General features: G+C 54.4%; 2 protein-coding genes across 2 annotated transcripts; both read left to right on the top strand.

Annotated features, from left to right (window-relative positions):
- Positions 1–2,840: 2,840 nt before the first annotated feature.
- LOC309813540 (cathelicidin-6-like) lies at positions 2,841–4,875 on the top strand. The gene is made up of 4 exons (XM_082638513.1): positions 2,841–3,068; positions 3,703–3,810; positions 3,937–4,008; positions 4,618–4,875. Exons 1-4 carry the CDS (start codon positions 2,847–2,849, stop codon positions 4,717–4,719), a joined length of 504 nt encoding a protein of 167 aa, XP_082494639.1. The 5' UTR covers positions 2,841–2,846; the 3' UTR covers positions 4,720–4,875.
- An 11,239-nt stretch (positions 4,876–16,114) lies between these two features.
- Positions 16,115–18,114, top strand: LOC309813385 (protegrin-2-like). The gene is made up of 4 exons (XM_082638248.1): positions 16,115–16,315; positions 16,953–17,060; positions 17,203–17,274; positions 17,877–18,114. The coding sequence occupies exons 1-4, from the start codon at positions 16,118–16,120 to the stop codon at positions 17,985–17,987; spliced, it is 489 nt and encodes a 162-aa protein (XP_082494374.1). The 5' UTR covers positions 16,115–16,117; the 3' UTR covers positions 17,988–18,114.
- The last annotated feature ends 2,248 nt before the right edge of the window (positions 18,115–20,362 follow it).

The raw sequence follows: 20,362 nt of genomic DNA, 5'->3' as shown, positions 1-20,362 counted from the left end.
GCTGGCTCAACCAGACCGGGCGGGGAAATAGAGGGGAGCTGGGAAAGGTGGGAGCTCCAGGTTGGGGATGAGGTGGTGACAACACTCTTGCAGCAGCCTCTGTAGGAGCCTCTGCTCCCATCTCTTGGCTGGTGTGTCCTCTGTTGGGTTAGGAGGGGGCGTGGGGAGAGTGCCCAGGGCCCAGCCTGACCATCTCAGGGCACAGCTACTGTGGCCTCAGAGATCCTCCCTCTCTTGATGCTGCTCCTTTATCCACCCGCCCCCCCGCCCCCCGCTTCCCTCTCCCCCTGCTTCTCTCTCTCTCTCTCTCTCTAAGCAAGAGCCTGGAGAGAGAACTGCAGGAAAATGGAGCCACGTGGGTTTCTCTGAGGTCATTGTAGCTGGGTTTACTCTCCCTTGCTGCTGAGAGTTCCACCAGAGCAGAGTATTTTGCAAGGAAGTCACAGCTGGTGAGAGGCAAACCGAGAATTCAAACACACGTCGGCCTGACTCCAGAGCTGTGCCAGGCTTCTCCAAGTGAGCATGTCTGGAGGTAGCCCTGGGGACGTCCCTGGGTAGCCCTGGGGATGGCTTTCTGGCCTCTTGATACTAACAGCTGCTCTTTATGGAGCATCAGTTATAGGCCAGTTGCTCCCAAGGTCTTTCCCAGGGTTGACTCCTTTATCAGACCTTGTCCTTGAACAACCGGTTGCCTGTCCCCATGGAAGGATGAGGAAGGGGACCTCAGTCCTAAGGTTTAGGAAATGCAATGGTGCAGAGGCAGGAAAGCAGAGGGAGGATTACAGACACCCACTAACCACGTGTATTGCTAACTATTTTCTACTGTAATCACCTTCTTTTCCTCCCTTGACTTGGGGAAAGGACACAGTTTGACCAAGAGGCCACTGGGGCAACACCTGGAATGTGAAACCAGGTTGCACAGAAGCCCACCTCTCCTTCCTTCTCCAAGGCTGAGTATGCAACCAGCGCCATCTTTCCTGGTTGCCACCTTCTGAGGTGCCCTGGCCATGCCCCCAAGAGTCCCGCAGGCCGGCTGAGTCCAGGAGCTACCCCAGGCCTCACAACCACATGGTCATTCCTCCAGAAAACTGTACAAGAATCTCCTTCTTGGCCTGTAGCCCCTCTATTGCTTTGGCCCATGATCTTTCCAGCTGTGTTCTCACCACCTCCCACACTGACCCCCCCAGCCTGGTGTCTGATCCACAGCACTGGACAGGGAGCCACTTGGGGTCAAATCAGAAGAGACTTCCTGAGGCTGTGGGAGCCAAGAGGAGGAGGTGCCATTTCTGTGGAGGTCAGGGAAGGCTTCCCCAGATGGAAGGGCAGGGCAAGCAGAGGGACCAGGCGCAGAGATGGGGAAGAGCAGGGGGCTCAGCGCTGTCTGAGTGGTTGTGGTGGATGGGGCAGCCTGACACCTGAGGCCTGCAGAGCAGGGGCTGAGGACAGCAGGGAGCATCAAGACCCAGACCCCGATGCCCCTGCCTCAAGGCAGCGGGGGGAATGGCCAAATCAGTGCTTGGCATGAGCCCCTAGGCAATGGTGTGGAGGGCGGACAGTGGTCTGGGGAGAGCCTGGAATCAGAGAAGGTGGAGTCTGGAGGCTGTGGCTACGCTTGAGAGGAGAGAAGATGGTGGTAGGAGCTGGGCAGGGCTGGTGGGAGGCCAGAGGGAGTGTCCTCAAGAGGAAGAAGGAGCAGGTGGGGCTCCCAGGCTTTCAGCTCAGGGCTCCTAAGGCGGCACCCAGCCAACAGCAGCCAACAGCCCAGTGCGGACAACCAGGGGCACTCATGGGAGTCTTGCGCTCAGAGATACAGACCAGTGATGTGTGTCCTTGATAACTGGTGTCTTGAGAAGGGGTGTCCCCAGGAATGTGTGAGGATTGGGAGGAGAAGCAGCCCGGATGCACCTGTGCCAGCCCTGCCTTTTAGGAGGAGGGTCCTTGGAGGAGACCGAGCAGGAGCCATGGGGGAGGCAGGAGGGCACCCAGGAGAGTGGCAGCAGGGGACAATCAGTCAAGGGCCATTTCAGGAGGACAGAGGCGTCTCTAGAGTCTGTATAGTCGAAGACAAGGCTTGAATGTGAATTTGGATCTAGTGAGGACTGGCCAGCCTGCAGTGGCCTTGAGTGTGAGAGGCAGCACTGAATTGGGGTCCCATTGCAGATGACCGCTCCCATGCTTGGTTGAGGAGGGGTCAGGGGAACAGGCCATGTCTGGTGGGGACCTGTGGAGAACTATTTAACCCGGAAAACAGTGGGGATGAATCCAGGACAGGAGACAGATGGAGCCAAGTCCCTGACTGGCTGAGGGCAGGACCCAGAAGACAGGATGGTGGAGGTTGAAGTCTGCCTAGGGACAGGCTGGGCGGATAAGACTCTAGAAGGAATTGGTACTGTCCTTCATTCATCAAACTTTAACTGAGTGCCTCTTGGGCTCCAGGCAGTGCCTGGAGTTGGAGGTTTGTGCTGAACACAGTCCTTTACCCTGATCCTGAGGAGGCCAGAGTGTGGAGGCAGAGGGGATGTAAGACAGAGCCTGGTCCTCCCTCTCCTGGAGGACTCAATGCTCTTGAGCAACCCTGCCTATGACACTCCCCATGGGCCCCAGGAGAGGCCAAGACGTCAGGGAGATGGAGAAAACATTTCTTCACCTTCCACAGGAGGCTTCCCGCTCCCACTGCCCAGCAATTCTGTGAGGCAACGCAGGGGCTGAAGAAAGCCCGGCCAACACCCTGGAAGGTAGCCAGGGATGGGGCAGGTCAGAAAGGCTCCTGGTTGAGCTTTTGCATCAGGCCCAGGTTGAGCATAAAGGAGGGTCCTGCATGCTGGGAGGAGGCCGACTTGGGGACCATGGAGACCCAGAGGGCCAGCCTCGCCCTGTGTCCTCTTCCCCTGTGCACCCAGGGGCGGTGGTCACTGTGGCTACTGCTGCTGGGACTAGTGATGCCCTCGGCCAGCGCCCAGACCCTCAGCTACAGGGAAGCTGTGCTTCATGCTGTAGATCGCCTCAACGAGTGGTCCTCAGGAGCTAATCTCTTCCGCCTCCTGGAGCTGGACCCGCCTCCCAAGGCCGTGAGTCAGGAGGACCCTGGGGAGGGGGCTGTCTCCTGCCAGCCCTGGCCACACTGTCACCACCTCTGCTCAGGCTGTACCTCCTGTCAGGGAGGTACTTCTCCCTCTAGGTGGGCTCCCACCTCTTCCAGGAAACCTTCCCAGAGCTGGGTCCCCTCGCAGCATGAGGCTTCCTGCCTTAGCATCTCTGCTGTGGGAACAGGCGCCGTGTACACCCTGTTCAGGCTTAAGGGCCTTCTGGGAGCTCCAGCGATAGAGGGTGGTCACTGGCTCTGCCATGTGGCCTCCCTGCTAAAGTCCCTCTGCTCCTCGTTGTCTCCCTACCAGGGAGGGCTCTGCTCAGTCTGGAGGTTCCAGTAACAAGGTCTTTCCCTGCAGGTGATCCCTGACTTCCCTCAGCCCCTCAGAGGTGTAGGTGCTCTCATCAGAGCTGGTGTGAGTTCCGCTCCTGCTCTCTGTGTGCCTGTTAGGCCAGGAGTGGGCTCTGTCCCCTTCCCTGTGCACCCAGCACCAAGCCAGGGGCCAGGCACACAGGAGGGGCTGGAGAGGCTGCCGTCTAGGTGGGGGCAGGGAGACAGATCAGAGAAGGAAGCATGAGCCCGAGCCCAGTCTCCTTACTTTGATCCTTGACCAGGATGGCGACCCGGACACCCCGAAGCCTGTAAGCTTCACGGTGAAGGAGACCGTGTGCCCCAGGACATCGCAGCAGCCCCCGGAGCAGTGTGACTTCAAGGAGAATGGGGTGAGGCTGGGGGCTGGGGGCTCCCTGGGAGCTGAACAGGAGCTTGGGGACCATTTCCAGCCCCTGGTGTGAGGCTGGGAGGTTATGGCCTGGTGGCTCCAGTTTGACCCAAGCCTCCCCTTCCAGCTGGTGAAACAGTGTGTGGGGACAGTCACTCTGGACCAGGTCAAGGGCCAAATGAACATCACCTGTGAAGAGGTGAGTGGCCCCTTCTGAGCTGCAGGGGTTGCTGGGGGGGTTGGACTGTGTAACACCCTTTAGACCAATTACCCGCTGCCCCATCCAGGGCAGAGAAAGACCCTCCTACCCTGGCCCCTCCCTCACCTGAGCCCCAGGACTCCAGGACTGGCTCTGCCATCCCTTAGAGCTGTGGTTCTCTAAGTGGGGTCCCCACCCAGGAACCTGACAGAAAGGCAGATTCCCAGGCCGCACCCAGACCTCCCGAATCAAACTCTGGGGTGGGGCCCAGCCATTTGCATTTTCACAAGGCCTCCAGGGGATTCTGACTGTGCTGAATCCTGAGAGGCACTGACTAGAGTAATGTGCTTTCAGTCCCTACTCCCGTCCAGCTTTGCTGGGATAGGCTTGTGACCCTGGGAATCCCCTTGCTGTCTGTGGACCCCAGTTTCCTCATCTGTCTGTGGGTGTAGGGATTCAACCTTGTGCTCCAAATGTCATAGCTAGAGGGCAAACTGGGGCCCCAAGTCTCCTGGTGTGGTCCTGGAAAGGGGTGTCCAGGTGGGGAGCAGTCTTGTGTTACCCCTGGGTCCATTCCCCACAAGTAACCTGGTTCTTCCTGGTTCACAGCTGCAGAGTGTTGGGAGATTTAAGCGGCTGCGTAAGAAGATCCGAAAAACTTGGAGGAAAATTGGTCCGATAGCTGGCCCGCTAATCCACTATTTTGGGTAAATTGTGGGCCCATGGAAGAATCCTACAGGTGTCTGCCTTGGCTCAAGTTTCTGGACTCTGAAAAATAAAATATTCTGAAAGCAAATTCCGCCATTATTTAATTTCACTTGTCTCGTCTCCTCCCACTTACTGGGACCAAATCCTTAACTATGGGAGGTCTCCTATATGTGCCTGCGTGTGTGTGTGTGTGTGTGTGTCTGTCTGTCTGTCTGTCTGTCTGTTGGTCTGTGAGAGTGTGTGTTTTTCTGTGTATGTATGTGATTGCACATGCAAAATACAAGAATGGGGCTTCCCTGGTGGCGCAGTGGTTGAGAGTCTGCCTGCCAATGCAGGGGACACGGGTTCGTGCCCCGGTCCGGGAGGATCCCACATGCCGTGGAGTGGCTGGGCCCGTGAGCCATGGCCGCTGAGCCTGTGCGTCCGGAGCCTGTGCTCCGCAACGGGAGAGGCCACAACAGTGAGAGGCCCGCATACCGCAAAAAATAAAATAAAATAAACATCAAAATACAAGAATGGTTGTTCTTTCCAGAAGGGCATGTTGTGAGGCAGCGGGGCCAAGAGGTCTAGGACATTGTCTCCATTCTCAGGTCCCTCCCGTGCCGTGGACCAGGCCATGAACATGCCTAAATGAACACTGACAACAAAAAAAAATTGAATATATATATTTTTTTATTTAAAAAAATTTATTGAAGTATAGTTAATTTACAATGTTTTTTTTAAAAATGTTTTTCATCTCAGCCCTTGAGACGGGATATGTAATTGGCCCCTGGCTGGGAGGTCTGCAGGCCTTGTCAGCGCCTTCAAAAATGATTGACTGGTAAGAGGGTCTGCTCTTTGACCATTAGACACCTCTTACCTTTGTGAGAAGGTGACAGACCCTTTTATGAATGGCACTGGGTCTCAGGCCATGGTACCCTTGGCTTGTCAATTTTCCTTGAAAGTAAAACTCTGGATGGTGGGTTCCATTGGGGAGTGATGTCCACAGTATTATGGACGTGCAAAGGAGGGGACCTGAGCCCAGTATGGGGGAGATGAGGGTGCTCCGGCAAGGTAGAGTGAGGAGTGACACTCTGCTCAGTGCTCTAGGCAGGCATGCAAGTGGTGGGGTCGGGTAGGAGTGGAGAGGTGGACAGACCCAGGTACTAAAGGGCACTAGGGAGCAAGTGATGGTTTTAACATGAATGAGCAGATCCGTGTCCATCTTAACCATCACTGGCTTCAGTGTGTGAGTGTGTGTGTATGTGTGTCTGTGTTCATGAGGGGTGAATCCTGAGGGGCCCAGCAAGGGGGTGTCCCCCCAGGGCAGTGGCCAAGGGGAGAAGAGAGAAGAGAGAATGGGAGGGTTGCCCAAGAGGCTGGCAGAGTGTGGGGCAGACTGGGATGGAGTCTCTGCAGAGACGATAAGGCAGGTTGATTCCCTGACAGGCTGGACAATGCAGGCGGTGGGTTCTGAGACAGTGATCATGGACTGATCAGTGTCCTGGTGTACGTATGAGATGAGTGTGGGGGGAAGTGACAGTTCAGTTTGACTACATTGGTTCTGAAATGCCAAGGGGATGTTGGTCCCTGGGCGGGGCACTGGGCAGTAGGTGCTGTGAGTGCCCTGCCCCAGATCCCCCTCACTGGGCGGCTGCCCCCCCCCGCCCCATCCCCCAGCTGTTTGAAATGTGCAATACAGATGCTAATGGCTCACAGGTGCCCCCTTCACAGCTGCCTTCATAGCCTCCCAGGAGATGCCTGGGGGGTTGTGTCCCCTCTGCCCTCAGCCTGTGGATGGGGACTGACTATGAGGGGACATCAAAGCCCAGCCCCTGCCTCAGTTCAGTCCTAAAGCAGGGGCTCCAGGCTTTTGTGGGTGAGGCTGAAGCTCGTCTCAGGGTAGAGCACGTCCCTGCTCAGCTCCTTCCTCTGCACCCTCCTGCTCCCCTCTGCCTCCCTCCTCCTGACAACACTCCTCAATAAATCAGATGCCTCTCACTTCCCAGCTGAGGCCCTGCTTCTAGGGAACGTGGCCTGTGATGGTGGTGGAGCTGTGCAGAGTTCATCCACTCGTCCCCGGTGGGTCAGGTGCGGGGCCTGATGTGGAGAGAAGAGAGAAGAGCCCGAGGCGTCCAGGGTGGTGGTGCAGGAGGAGAGTGGGGTGGGCGTGGTGCTGTAAGCCAAGGGGCATTGAGGATTTTTACAAAGTGGTCAGGGTAGGACAGGAACCCACGAGGCCCAGGGAGTTGAAATATTCTATGTACATGTCAAATGTGCACTAATGGTAAGTGTACGTCTTGTGGAGTTTTTGCTATATGTATACATTTGTGTAATGCACCTAGAAATCTTATCTCCCTTCCAGTTGCTACCCCTTCCCCATAACCATGACCCTGACTTTGAAACCCTTAGGTTAGTTTTGCCAGAATTTGAAACTCAGAAAATTGAACTATAACATATATACTGTAGGGGCTTCCCCTTCCCCGGTGGCGCAGTGGTTAAGAATCCGCCTGCCAATGCAGGGGACACATGTTCGAGTCTTGGTCCAGGAGGATCCCACATGCTGCGGAGCAACTAGGTCTGTGTGCCACAGCTAGTGCGCCTCCGCTCTAGGGCCTGTGAGACACAACTACTGAAGCCCGCATCCTAGAGCCCGTGCTCCACAAGAGAGGCCGCTGCACTGAGAAGCCCACGCACCACAACCAGAGAAAAGCCCGCGTGCAGCAATGAGGACCCAACACAGCCAAAAATAAATAAATAAAATAAAATAAATAAATTAAAAAAATACTGCTCCAAATGTACTCATGTAGACAGTGTTGCACACATGACGAACTATGTCTTAGAAACTTAATTTCTAGGGCAGAAATTGTAGTCAAAAACAAACAAACAAAAAAACCCCATATATACTGTATTGTGCACAATTTTTTCATGCAACATGTTTGTGAGAATCTACCATGTTTTTGTATGTATTATAGTTGGCCAAATTTTTATTGCTTAGTTAGTATTCCACTGTCCGAATATACCGGAATACATTTACTTTAACTATTGATGGATATATGTGGAGTTTACACATCATTCTTTTTAAATGACTGCACTCTAGGACATAGAAAGGACAGAGCATTCCCACCGACACATGTCTGGAAGGTTTCCAGTCCCCAAGTAGGCAAAAAGAAGATGCAGGACACATCTTGCTTCCTTCGTCCTCATGCACATGAGTGAGATTCCATGAGGGAGGATCCGAAAAGTGGGACTTCTCAGGGGGACACTGATAATGGCCGGCACTGTGCCAGGCTTCTCGAAGTGAGCATGTCCGGAGGAGTGGGTATGATGTGGACGGCTGCTGTCCCCCTTTACCCCCAGGAGTCGGGGAAGGCTTTATGGAGACTGAGTCTCTGGACCTCACCTTGAACTTTGGATGGGAGGAATTTCTCCATGGGGGAGAGGAGGGCCTTCTGTGCAACTGTAAGAAATCTTCCATTTTACAGACAAAGAGAAGGAGGGGCAGCTGGTGAAAGTCTGGTTTAAGTTGGCATAGGTGGTCAGCAGGTTGGATAGAGGCCGGGACCGGGGGACCAGAAGCCAGGGCACTCAGCCCTGGCCCTGCTCCTTCTCTTAACCACTCTGCTCTGTTTGCCTGGAAGTCCTGGGCTCTGGGGCCGGGATGAGGATGTGTCTAAACACAGGTGAGGCTGTGCTTTGTCCAGTTGGGGGTTTTAAGTGCAGAGCATGATGGGAAAGGATGGCTGGCTCAACCAGACCGGGCAGGGAAATAGAGGGGAGCTGGGAAAGGTGGGAGCTCCAGGTTGGGGATGAGGTGGTGACAACACTCTTGCAGCAGCCTCTGTAGGAGCCTCTGCTCCCATCTCTTGGCTGGTGTGTCCTCTGTTGGGTTAGGAGGGGGCGTGGGGAGAGTGCCCAGGGCCCAGCCTGACCATCTCAGGGCACAGCTACTGTGGCCTCAGAGATTCTCCCTCTCTTGATGCTGCTCCTTTATCCACCCGCCCCCCGCCCCCCGCTTCCCTCTCCCCCTGCTTCTCTCTCTCTCTCTCTCTCTCTAAGCAAGACCCTGGAGAGAGAACTGCAGGAAAATGGAGCCATGTGGGTTTCTCTGAGGTCATTGTAGCTGGGTTTACTCTCCCTTGCTGCTGAGAGTTCCACCAGAGCAGAGTATTTTGCAAGGAAGTCACAGCTGGTGAGAGGCAAACCGAGAATTCAAACACACGTCGGCCTGACTCCAGAGCTGTGCCAGGCTTCTCCAAGTGAGCATGTCTGGAGGTAGCCCTGGGGACGTCCCTGGGTAGCCCTGGGGATGGCTTTCTGGCCTCTTGATACTAACAGCTGCTCTTTATGGAGCATCAGTTATAGGCCAGTTGCTCCCAAGGTCTTTCCCAGGGTTGACTCCTTTATCAGACCTTGTCCTTGAACAACCGGTTGCCTGTCCCCATGGAAGGATGAGGAAAGGGACCTCAGTCCTAAGGTTTAGGAAATGCAATGGTGCAGAGGCAGGAAAGCAGAGGGAGGATTACAGACACCCACTAACCATGTGTATTGCTAACTATTTTCTACTGTAATCACCTTCTTTTCCTCCCTTGACTTGGGGAAAGGACGCAGTTTGACCAAGAGGCCACTGGGGCAACACCTGGAATGTGAAACCAGGTTGCACAGAAGCCCACCTCTCCTTCCTTCTCCAAGGCTGAGTATGCAACCAGTGCCATCCTTCCTGGTTGCCACCTTCTGAGGTGCCCTGGCCGTGCCCCCAAGAGTCCCGCAGGCAGGCTGAGTCCAGGAGCTACCCCAGGCCTCACAACCACATGGTCATTCCTCCAGAAAACTGTACAAGAATCTCCTTCTTGGCCTGTGGTCCCTGTAACACTTTGGCCCATTATCTCTCCCAGTTATGCTCTGTCCACCCTCCAGCACCGGTGCCCTAAGTTCTTTCCCAGGGTTTACTCCTTTATCAGACCTCATCCTTGATCAGCCACCCGAGGTGTGAGCTTTCCAAGGACAAATTTACCAAGAGAAAAATGGAGGCGCAAAGAGACTGGGAGCTTCTTGCCCAAAAGTAAACAGCAAGTGAGGGGCAGAGCTAGGACCTGAACTTGGACTCTGGCTTCAGGGTCTGTGCCCTGGAACATTTTATAGCATGTCAGTCATCAGAGCCAACTTCCCCGGGACCTGTCCCATCTGTCCGGACCCCAGGAGAGCAGAAGATCCACTTTCTGGAGGAGTTCCCATTTGTCTTCTGCGGACACTGTCTAGATCTCTTGTTCCTTGTAGAAAAACTGAGAAGGGCACTTTTGGAGCCCGGGTGCTCCTGTCTTTCCTGGCTCAGCTTCTGGTGCCCGTTCAGGAGGGCCTGAGACGATCCTGAGCTTCCCTTCCTTATTTTTTTTTTTTTTTTTTTTTTTTTTTTTTGGCTGCACCGCGTAGCATGAGGGATCTTAGTTCCCCGACCAGGGATCAAACCTGCGCCCCCTGCAGTGGGAGCTCAGAGTCTTAACCACTGGACCACCAGGGAAGTCCCTTGAACCTCCCTTCCTCAGCTCACAGGGCCGGCTACCCAGCTCTCCACCCCACGCTCGATGTCTCAGAGCACAGGGGAGCTTGTCCTGAGGAGCGAGGACTCTGGAGGTCAGGCCGGCTGGGCTGGGCAGCTGCAGGAGGCTGTTCCAGCCCAGGAAGCAGTCAGCTGTGTGGGCCCCACTGGGCCTGAACAGGCTGGGGACAGTGGGGTGCTGGGCTGGAGAGGAGGTCATGGGCCCTGTCACGAGCTCCAGATTCCCCCAGATTTGGACGGCTGTGGGTGCTGTGGGCGATGGAAAGAGCACTAGCCTGGAGTCCAGTCCCAGCCCTGCCACGTGTCCCTACCGCAGCCTTGCTGAGCCCCCTTGTCCCTTGCTCTCTTGGGGCCTGGTTGCCCTTCTAAGCAATGGGAGTTGCTATGGTCAGTGCTGCCACACTTGTGTATGTTTGTGTGTGTTTAGAGCCTTTCTTTATTTCTTAAAGAAGACTTCCAAGAACCAGTAAATCAAAGTGATAAGTGTGTGTTGTATTTCCCAGGGAATTAAAATCTCCGCCATCTGAGGAACTCCTGAAGCAGGTACTTGGAGCTCTTCCTGCCATGACTGTATTTTGGGGGCTGGGGGCAGGGCCAGCGTCACGAGTGTGTCACCAGTGCAGTCACACAGGTCCCTGTGCTCAGAAGGGCTTTGTACTTGGTAATGACTTCTTCTTTTTTTTTTTTAACATCTTTATTAGAGTATAACTGCTTTACAATGGTGTGTTAGTTTCTGCTTTATAACAACGTGAATCAGCTATACATATACATATATCCCCTTATCTCTTCCATCTTGCGTCTCCCTCCCTCCCACCCTCCCTATCCCAACCCTCTAGGTGGGATAGCACACCCACCGAGATTATCTCCCTGTGCTTTGCGGCTGCTTCCCACTAGCTATCTATTTTACGTTTGGTAGTGTATATATGTCCATGCCACTCTCTCACTTTGTCGCCGCTTACCCTTCCCCCTCCCCGTATCCTCAAGTCCATTCTCTAGTAGGTCTGCGTCTTTATTCCCGTCTTGTCCCTAGGCTCTTCATGACAATTTTTTTTTTTAGATTCCATATATATGTGTTAGCATACGGTATTTGTTTTTCTCTTTCTGACTTACTTCACTCTGTATGACAGACTCTAAGTCCATCCACCTCACTACAAATAACTCAATTTTGTTTCTTTTTATGGCTGAGTAATATTCCATTGTATATATGTGCCACATCTTCTTTATCCATTCATCTGTTGATGGACACTAAGGTTGCTTCCATGTCCTGGCTATTGTAAATAGAGCTTCAATGAACGTTGTGGTACCTGACTCTTTTTGAATTATGGTTTTCTCAGGGTATATGCCCAGTAGTGGGATTTCTGGGTCATATGATAGTTCTATTTTTCATTTTTTAAGGAACCTCCATACTGTTCTCCATAGTGGCTGTATCAATTTACATTCCCACCAGCAGTGCAAGAGGGTTCCCTTTTCTCTACACCCTCTCCAGCATTTACTGTTTGTAGATTTTTTGATGATGGCCATTCTGACCGGTGTGAGATGATATCTCATTGTAGTTTTGATTTGCATTTCTCTAATGATTAATGATGTTGAGCATTCTTTCATGTGTTTGTTGGCAATCTGTATATCTTCTTTGGAGAAATGTCTATTTAGGTCTTCTGCCCATTTTTGGATTGGGTTGTTTGTTTTTTTGTTATTGAGCTGCATGAGCTGCTTGTAAATTTTGGAGATTTGACTTATGCTTGAGGTCTTGAAATTCCCATGATTTTGCACAAGGGGCCCCACATTCTCATTTTGCAGATGATGTAGCTGGTCCTGGCCAGTGGTGACTCCACACTTGTCACAACACAGGGAAGAGGTCCTGGAAGCCATTCTGAGAGAACTTATCTCCCTGGGTACTTGACTCGAAAATGCCTGAGTCCTTGCCCTCAGCCGTGAGCAGTCAGAGGGCAGGGTAGAGCCCAGGAAGGGAAGGAAGAGAGTGGGAATACAGAGAAGAAGGGGACCCCCAGAACAGCCCTTCGGTGCCTCTGGAGGGGCAGTTTCTGCCTTCCCAGGGCATCTATGACCAGATGCATTGACCTTCACTAAGACAAACCAGGCTGTGGGAAGGGACCACAGAGGCACCCAGGAAAGGTGAAGGTGTGTGGGTCTCGTGTGCAGTGCCCCGTCTCACTCCATCCTCCTGGAAGCTGGGGTCCAGATAGGCTTGACCTGCTTCCTGCTTGCAGCACATGGTCTCTTGGAGGCCGACCCTGAGACCCTGGGGTTTGCAGGTCTTTGTTCTGGTAGAAGAAAGAGGGAGGATGTGCCTTCTCAGATGTACCTGAGGCATCCAGAGTCCCCTCTGGGGAGAGGATACCCTCTTAGGCTCTCTGGGGACAGGCCTGGCCTGGGCGCCCCAGCTGCCCTCTCTATACCCATTTTCCCGGTAAAATCCCACTCACGGAAATGGTACCCACGCCCACCAGTCTGCTCCATGTCTGGGGCTGGGCCTAAGCCTGATTCTCTTCTGCAAAGCTCAGGCACCTTCCTACTCAGCCTCCACCTGGGCCCAGCTCACCTTGTCACACAGCCCCAGATGCTGCGGAGAGGAGCTGGTTAGGCGTTTGATCGAGGTGGGGTAGCGCTGCCCTCTTGCTAGCTGCTCTCCTTCTCTAAGGCCCGTGCCTGGGAAATCCCAGCCTAGCTGAGGGCTTTCCAGGAGGACATAACCTCCACAGCTCTTTGCTTCACATGAAGTGGTACAAGGGAAAGGAGGAAGCTGACCCTGAGCAGAGGGTCCTGACCTTCATCCCTGACCCAAATTCCCACCCTCACAGCAGCCATGGCTGCCTTCCCTGCTCACTGCAGAGGGCAGGAGGGGGCGCTGAATTCCATCCCCTTGTCCCTGTAGAAGGACGAGCGTGGTGGGTGAGTCGGGGGCAGTTGATCCACGTCCAGGTCTGTCATTTTTCAGAGGGTGGGAGGGCCTTGTTGGAATGATATTGCCTGTGGGTCTCATTTTACTCATCAGCTGGTCAAATCAGAGAGCTAGTGGGTGTCCCCACAGTTGGGGACACAGCAGCCTAGGGTCCAGTTCTCTTTCCCATGAAGTGTCTGGACAGGAAGGATGGCTGAGAGGAGCAAAGGAGTGGGTGATGTAGGGTCAGGGCTCATACCTGACTTTGTTGGGGTGAAGGGTACATGAGGATTTCTCAAGGACCAGATGTGGAGTCAGGGGCAACCTGCCTGGGGACAAGGGGGGCTGTGGTGTCTTTCCTGAGAAGACCTCCGCTCTGATAGACTATGAGGACTAAACCAGGAAAGACAGATGCTGCAGGCATGGAAGGCAGGACCCCATTACAGGAGGTGCAGTGTGAGGACCTGGCAGAGAACTCTACACGGGATCCAGGGAGGATGGGGAAGGGGACTTCAGTCTGAAGGGTGAGCAAAATGGAAAGGCCCAGAGACAGGAATGCACAGGGAGGGTCTCATAATACCCAGTAACCATGTGTATTGCTAATTATTTTCTACTGTAATCACCTTTTTTCCTCCCTTGACTTGGGGAAAGGACACAGCTTGACCAAGAGGGCACTGGGGCAACACCTGGACTGTGAAACCAGGTTGCACAGAAGCCCACCTCTCCTTCCTTCTCCAAGGCTGAGTGCGCAACCAGTGCCATCCTTCCCCGTTGCCACCTTCCGAAGTGCCCCAGCCAATTGCCAAGAGTCCCACAGGCCTCCAGTCACATGGCCATTCCATGGGAGACTGGATCAGAATTTGCTTCATGGCCTCTGGGCCCCTCTAACACTTTGGCTCATTATCTCTCTCAGCTGTGCTCCCTCCACCCCCGAGCACTGGCCATCCCTGCCTGGTGACTCAACTAGAGCACTGGACACAAAGTCACTTGGGGGCAAATCAGAAGAGACTTCCTGAGGCTGTGGGAGCCAAGAGGAGGAGGTGCCATTTCTGTGGAGGTCAGGGAAGCCTTCCCCAGGCAGAAGGGCAGGGCAAGCAGAGGGACCAGGCGCAGAGATGGGGAAGAGCAGGGGGCTCAGCGTTGTCTGAGTGGTTGAGGTGGATGGGGCAGCCTGACACCTGAGGCCTGCAGGGCAGGGGCTGAGAACAGCAGGGAGCATCAGGACCCAGACCCCGATGCCCCTGCCTCAAGGCAGCGGGGGAAATGGCCAAATCAGTGCTTGGCATGAACTCCTAGACAATGGTGTGGAAGGCGGACAGTGGTCTGGGGAGAGCCTGGAACCAGAGAAAGTGGAGTCTGGAGGCTGTGGCTACGCTTGAGAGGAGAGAAGACGGTGGTAAGAGCTGGACCAGGCTGGTGGGAGGCCAGAGGGAGTGTCCTCAAGAGGAAGAAGGAGCAGGTGGGGCTCCCAGGCTTTCAGCTCAGGGCTCCTGCGGGGGCACCCAGCCAACAGCAGCCAACAGCCCAGTGCGGACAACCAAGGGCACTCATGGGAGTCTTGAGCTCAGAGATACAGACCAGTGATGTGTGTCCTTGATAACTGGTATCTTGAGAAGGGGTGTCCCTAGGAATGTGTGAGGACTGGGAGGAGAAGCAGCCCGGATGCACCTGTGCCAGCCCTGCCTTTTAGGAGGAGGGTCCTTGGAGGAGACCGAGCAGGAGCCACAGGGGAGGCAGGAGGGCACCCAGGAGAGTGGCAGCAGGGGACAATCGGGCAGTTTCTGGAGGAAAGAGGGGCTCCACCACCTGTGATGATAAAGATAAGGCTTGAGGGACTTCCCTGGTGACGCAGTGGTTAAGAATCCGCCTGCCAATGCAGGGGACACGGGTTCGATCCCTGGCCCGTGAAGATCCCACATGCCACAGAGCAACTAAGTCCACGCACCACAGTTACTGAGCCTGTGCTCTAGAGCTCGCGAGCCACAACTACTGAGCCCAGGCGCCGCAGCTACTGAAGCCAGTGTGCCTAGGGCCCGTGCTCCACAACAAGAGAAGCCCCCGCAGTGAGAAGCGTGCGAACCACAACAAAGAGTAGCCCCCGCTCGCCACAACTAGAGAAAGCCCACACGTAGCCACAAAGACCCACTGCAGCCATAAATAAATAAAATAATTAAAAAAAAGATAAGGCTTGAGCATGGCCTCCAGATTCAGGGAGGGCTGTCCAGTTGCAGTGGCCTTCAGGGCGAGACAGAGCAAAGAAGTGTGGTCAGGGTGTAGATGACCCTTTCTCAAGCCTGGCTGGGGAGAAGCCAGGGCAATAGGCCACGTTTGGTGGGGTCGGGGGAGAGGAAATTGTTTGGCTGATAAAGCAGTGGGGAAGAATCAAGGAGAGGGGACAAATGGAACTCACTGTCTGAGTGCTGAATGCAGAGCAAAGGATGATGTGGGCTTTGTGTCTGCCTAGGGACTGGCTGGGTGTGTAAGTCCTTAGCTGTGAGTGGAACTGTCAACAACTCATCAAATGTTAATTGACTGCCTACTGGGTGCCAGGGAGTGCCTAGAACTGGAGATTCAGTAGAGAATACACTTTGTCACCCTGATTCCTGAGGAGGCCAGAGTGTGGAGGCAGAGGGCATGTAAGACAGAACCTGGTCCTCCCTCTCCTGGAGGACTCAACGCTCTTGAGCAACCTTGCCTATGACACTCCCCATGGGCCCCAGGAGAGGCCAAGACGTTGTCAGGGAGATGGAGAAACCATTTCTTCACCTTCCACAAGAGGCTTCCCGCTCCCACTGCCCAGCAATCCCATGAGGCAACAGCAGGGGCTGAGGCAAGTCCAGCTCACAGCCGGGGAGGAGATCAGGGATGGGGCAGGTCAGGAAGACACGTGGTTGGGCCATCGCAACAGGCCCAGGAGGGGCATAAAGGACGGACCTGCATGCAGGGAGGAGGCCGACTTGGGGACCATGGAGACCCAGAGGGCCAGCCTCGCCCTGGGGCGGTGGTCACTGTGGCTACTGCTGCTGGGACTAGTGGTGCCCTCGGGCAGCGCCCAGGCCCTCAGCTACAGGGAAGCTGTGCTCCGTGCTGTGGATCAGCTCAACGAGTGGTCCTCAGAAGTTAATCTCTACCGCCTCCTGGAGCTGGACGCGCCTCCCAAGGCCGTGAGTCAGGAGGACCCTGGGGAGGGGACTGTCTCCCGCCAGCCCTGGCCACACTGTCACCGCCTCTGCTCAGGCTGTACCTCCTGTCAGGAAGGCACTTCTCCCTCTAGGTGGGCTCCCACCTCTTCCAGGAAACCTTCCCAGAGCTGGGTCCCCTCGCAGCATGAGGCTTCCTGCCTTAGCATCTCTACTGTGGAAACAGGCACCATGTACACCCTGTTCAGGCTTAAGGGACTTCTGCGAGCTCCAGGGATAGAGGGTGGTCCCTGGCTCTGAGACGTGACTACCCTGTTTTGAGTCCCCTCTGTACTTCTTTGTTCCCTACCTGGGAGGGCTCTGCTCGGCCTAGAGGTTCCGGTGACAAGATGTCTCCCTGCAGGCAGCCCCTGACTTCCTCAGCCCCTCAGAGGTGTAGGTGCTCTCATCAGAGCTGGTGTGAGTTCTGCTCCTGCTCTCTGTGTGCCTGTTAGGCCAGGAGTGGGCTCTGTCCCCTTCCCTGTGCACCCAGCACCAAGCCAGGGGCCAGGCACACAGGAGGGGCTGGAGAGGCTGCCGTCTAGATGAGGGGCAGGGAGACAGATCAGAGAAGGAAGCATGAACCTCTCAGCCCAGTCTCCCCACATTGATCCTTGACCAGGATGGCGACCCGGACACCCCGAAGCCTGTAAGCTTCACGGTGAAGGAGACCGTGTGCCCCAGGACATCGCAGCAGCCCCCGGAGCAGTGTGACTTCAAGGAGAATGGGGTGAGGCTGGGGGCTGGGGGCACTGGTGGATGCTTCCCAGGGGTGTGAACAGGGGGCTTCCGGGAAGATTTCCAGCCCCTGTGCTGAGTTTGGGAGGTGATGACCCAAGGGTTCCAGTTTGACCTCGAGCCTTCCCTTCCAGCTGGTGAAACAGTGTGTGGGGACAGTCACCCTGGACCAGTCCAAGGACCAATTTGACATAGACTGTAAGGAGGTGAGTGGCCCCTTCTGTGTTGTGGAGCTGATAATGGGATGGGTTGTGGAACATCCTTTGGACCAATTACCTGCTGCCCCATCCAGGGCAGAGAAAGGCCCTCCTACCCTGGTCCCTCCCTCACCCGAGCCCCAGGTCTCCAGGACTAGCTCTGCCCTCCCTTAGAGCAGTGGTTCTCTAAGTGGGGTCCCACCCGGGAACTTGACAGAAAGGCAGATTCCCAGGCCCCTCTCAGACCTCTGGAATCAGACTCTGGTGTGGGTCCCAGCCATTTGTGTTTTCACGAGGCCTCCAGGGGATTCTGACTGCTGAATTTGAGAGGCATTGACTGGAGTAATGTGCTTTCAGCCCCTACTCCCGTCCAGCTTTGCTGGGATGGGCTTGTGATCCTGGGAAGACCCTTGCCATCTGTGGGCCTCAGTTTCCCCATATGCCTGAGGCTGTAGGGATTCGACCACATGCTCCAAAGGTCACAGCTTAAGGGTGAACAGGGCCCAGTGCTCCTGGTGTGTCCGTTAGGGGGTTGTTCATGTGGGGAGGGAGGGGTCTCGTCTTGACCCCTGCCTAGTCACAAAAGAAATAAATTTCATTGTGGTTCACAGCTTCAGAGTGTCAGGAGAATTCGTATCCGGCCTCCACGTTTGCCAAGGCCAAGGCCACGCCCATGGGTCCCGCCAAGGTTCCCCTTTCCAAGGATTCCCGGAAAACGGTGAAGGATTGCCTGATGTCACACCCATTAAGGGCTTTTGGTGAACCCTGAGCCCAGGGAAGAGTCCTAAGGGTCTGATATGTTCTGGCTCAGACTTCTGGACGGTGAAAAATAAATTCTTGTGAAAACAACTTCCTCCAGGCTTCAATTTCAATTTTCTCATTCTTACCACTTACTGGGACCAAGTCCTTACCTCTGGGATGCCTCCTCTGTGTGTGTGTGTGTGTGTGTGTGTGTGTGTGTGTGTGTGTGTTTGTGTGTTTGTGTGTGAGAGAGAGAGAGACAGAGAGAAAGAGAGAGAGAGAGAGACAGAGAGAGAGAGAGAGAGAGAGATCACTCCTGAAAACACAGTCATGGGGGAGGCCCCTGTTCCTTCCAGGAGGGCATGGGGAGGGGCTGCAGGGGCAAGAGGTCCAGCACAGCGTCTCCATTCTCGGGTCCCTCCCGTGCCCTTCACACGCCTCTGCCCTCCTCCTCCAACACCCAGTAGGGACTTAAGGAGACCTGCTCTGTGTGCAGTGCTGGTGGGGATGCTGTCCCTGCTCACATGGAGGTGACAGTCCGGAGGGGCCAGACATTTGTTAAACACTCACAGAGACGCAGTTCAGTCTTAGGGCTAAGCCTGCAGGTACAATGCCCATAGCGTTCCACTTCTCCTTGACAATCTGAAGTCTGGAAAAGCCCACCCCTCCTGGCTTTTCCTCTGGCATTGAACACATCACTGTTTCTTTAGCTGGGTCCAAGATTTCAGTGGTGGGCTTGTGTTTAGGAAATTACCTGCTACAAAAATATGCAGCCTTAAAAAGAAGCATCCTGAGATGTAGAGAACAAACCTATGGACACCAAGGGGGAAAGTGACGGGAGAGGGTTGTGGTCGTGGTGGTGGGATAAACTGGGAGATTGGGATTGACATACATACACTAATATGTATAAAATGGATAACTAATAAGAATCTGCTGTATAAAAAAATAAATAAAATAAAATTCAAAAAAAAAAAAGAAGCATCCTGCTCATCAGGGTGGAGAGCTCTGCATGAATGTGAAAGACACACAGAGTGACACATGGGTCACATCTCTGTGTGCCTGGGTGTTTCAGACACTATGCACATCCTGCCCCCTCCCCATTCTCTAGCTGACCTTTGCTCTGGGGCAGGCTGGAAACACTGGGGATTCTGAACGCAGGGAGCAGCCTCAACCAACCATTGGGGGGACTTGGTGGAAAAATACCTCCTCTTCCTCACTCCTTGGGGGGCCCACTCCCAGACATGTCACACATCCCCCTGAGGTCCCCAGCTGGCTTGGGCCCCTGTCGCCCACTTCTGTGACCTGTTCATTGACACGTCCTCTTCTGACTCAGGTCCTGCCCTGTCTCCCTTCTCTACACTCGTGCTGACGCTTTCTGGAATCACCTCCCAAACAAACTACTTCCACTAAATGCTTGTCTTAGGTCTGCTTGTGGGCCAACCTGTACCAAGACACAGATTCCCCTCTCTGAGAGGGACAGAGGACAGGATCTCACAGAGCCTTTACTTTGTTACCTGTCAGGCTTGTCTCCTCTTGGTGAGCAGGTGGGGCTGATCTCAGGCAGGTTAGAGGAACCTCATGCTTCTCACTCTACATCAACCCAAGCTGAGGAAGGAATCCCTGCAGAGGAAACCCAGGGGGCTGTGTTGTGTCTGTGCCAGAGGATACAGGCTTGCCAGAGCCAGTTGTTAAATGGTCAGGATTTTTCCGAGCTGGTTGTTAAACTCTTGGTAGCTTGAAATCGGCTTTTATGGAAATACTTACACCATGGAAATCAGCAAATGCTTCATGTCAGGCCCATCACAGCTGGCACATCCCTGCCCAACCTGAGAGAGGGATCACTCATCAGGATGATATGGGTCTGTGCTGGTCACATCTGTTTCCAATTTCCTCCCATGACTGCCCATCCTGCTACCATGGCAACCCTTTTCTATCCTCAGCCCTGACTTGTCCTTTCCTATTTTACATCGGTGTTGGCCAGATGTGCCTTGCCATGACGAGGCCCTCAACATGCATATGTGACCACTGATAGTGGAAAGGGTTGGATGCTTACATTGTTTTCATCTCCACCCTTGACCAGGGAGCCAATGTGGTCCCTGGCAAGGAGGTCTGCAGGCCTTGTCGTGCTTTCTAAAGTGATTGGCTGGTGAGAGTGTCTGCTGTGTGACCATTAGGCCCCTTACCCGTGAAAGAACAAGTATCAGACCCTTCCATAAATGGCTTTGAGCATCAGGCCAGGGCAGTGGCCAACAGAGGAGGGAAGAGAGAATGGAAGGAGGGTTGCCCAAGAGGCTGGCAGAGTGCGGGGCTGACTGGGATGGTGTTACTGCAGACAGGATGAGGCAGGTTGATTCCC

Source organism: Mesoplodon mirus (assembly GCF_964341445.2).
Source record: "Mesoplodon mirus genome assembly, chromosome: 12".
Taxonomy (NCBI): Eukaryota; Metazoa; Chordata; class Mammalia; order Artiodactyla; family Ziphiidae; genus Mesoplodon; species Mesoplodon mirus.
This window is presented reverse-complemented; position numbering and strand designations above follow the sequence as displayed.

Bases quoted from the DNA above. Each gene is read 5' to 3' on its own strand.
- LOC309813540 (XM_082638513.1), top strand. From the start codon at position 2,847: ATGGAGACCCAGAGGGCCAGCCTCGCCCTGTGTCCTCTTCCCCTGTGC. The intron at 3,069-3,702 runs GTGAGTCAGGAG...ATCCTTGACCAG, and splicing joins TGGACCCGCCTCCCAAGGCC to GATGGCGACCCGGACACCCC. The intron at 3,811-3,936 runs GTGAGGCTGGGG...CTCCCCTTCCAG, and splicing joins GTGACTTCAAGGAGAATGGG to CTGGTGAAACAGTGTGTGGG.
- LOC309813385 (XM_082638248.1), top strand. From the start codon at position 16,118: ATGGAGACCCAGAGGGCCAGCCTCGCCCTGGGGCGGTGGTCACTGTGG. The intron at 16,316-16,952 runs GTGAGTCAGGAG...ATCCTTGACCAG, and splicing joins TGGACGCGCCTCCCAAGGCC to GATGGCGACCCGGACACCCC. The intron at 17,275-17,876 runs GTGAGTGGCCCC...TGTGGTTCACAG, and splicing joins TTGACATAGACTGTAAGGAG to CTTCAGAGTGTCAGGAGAAT.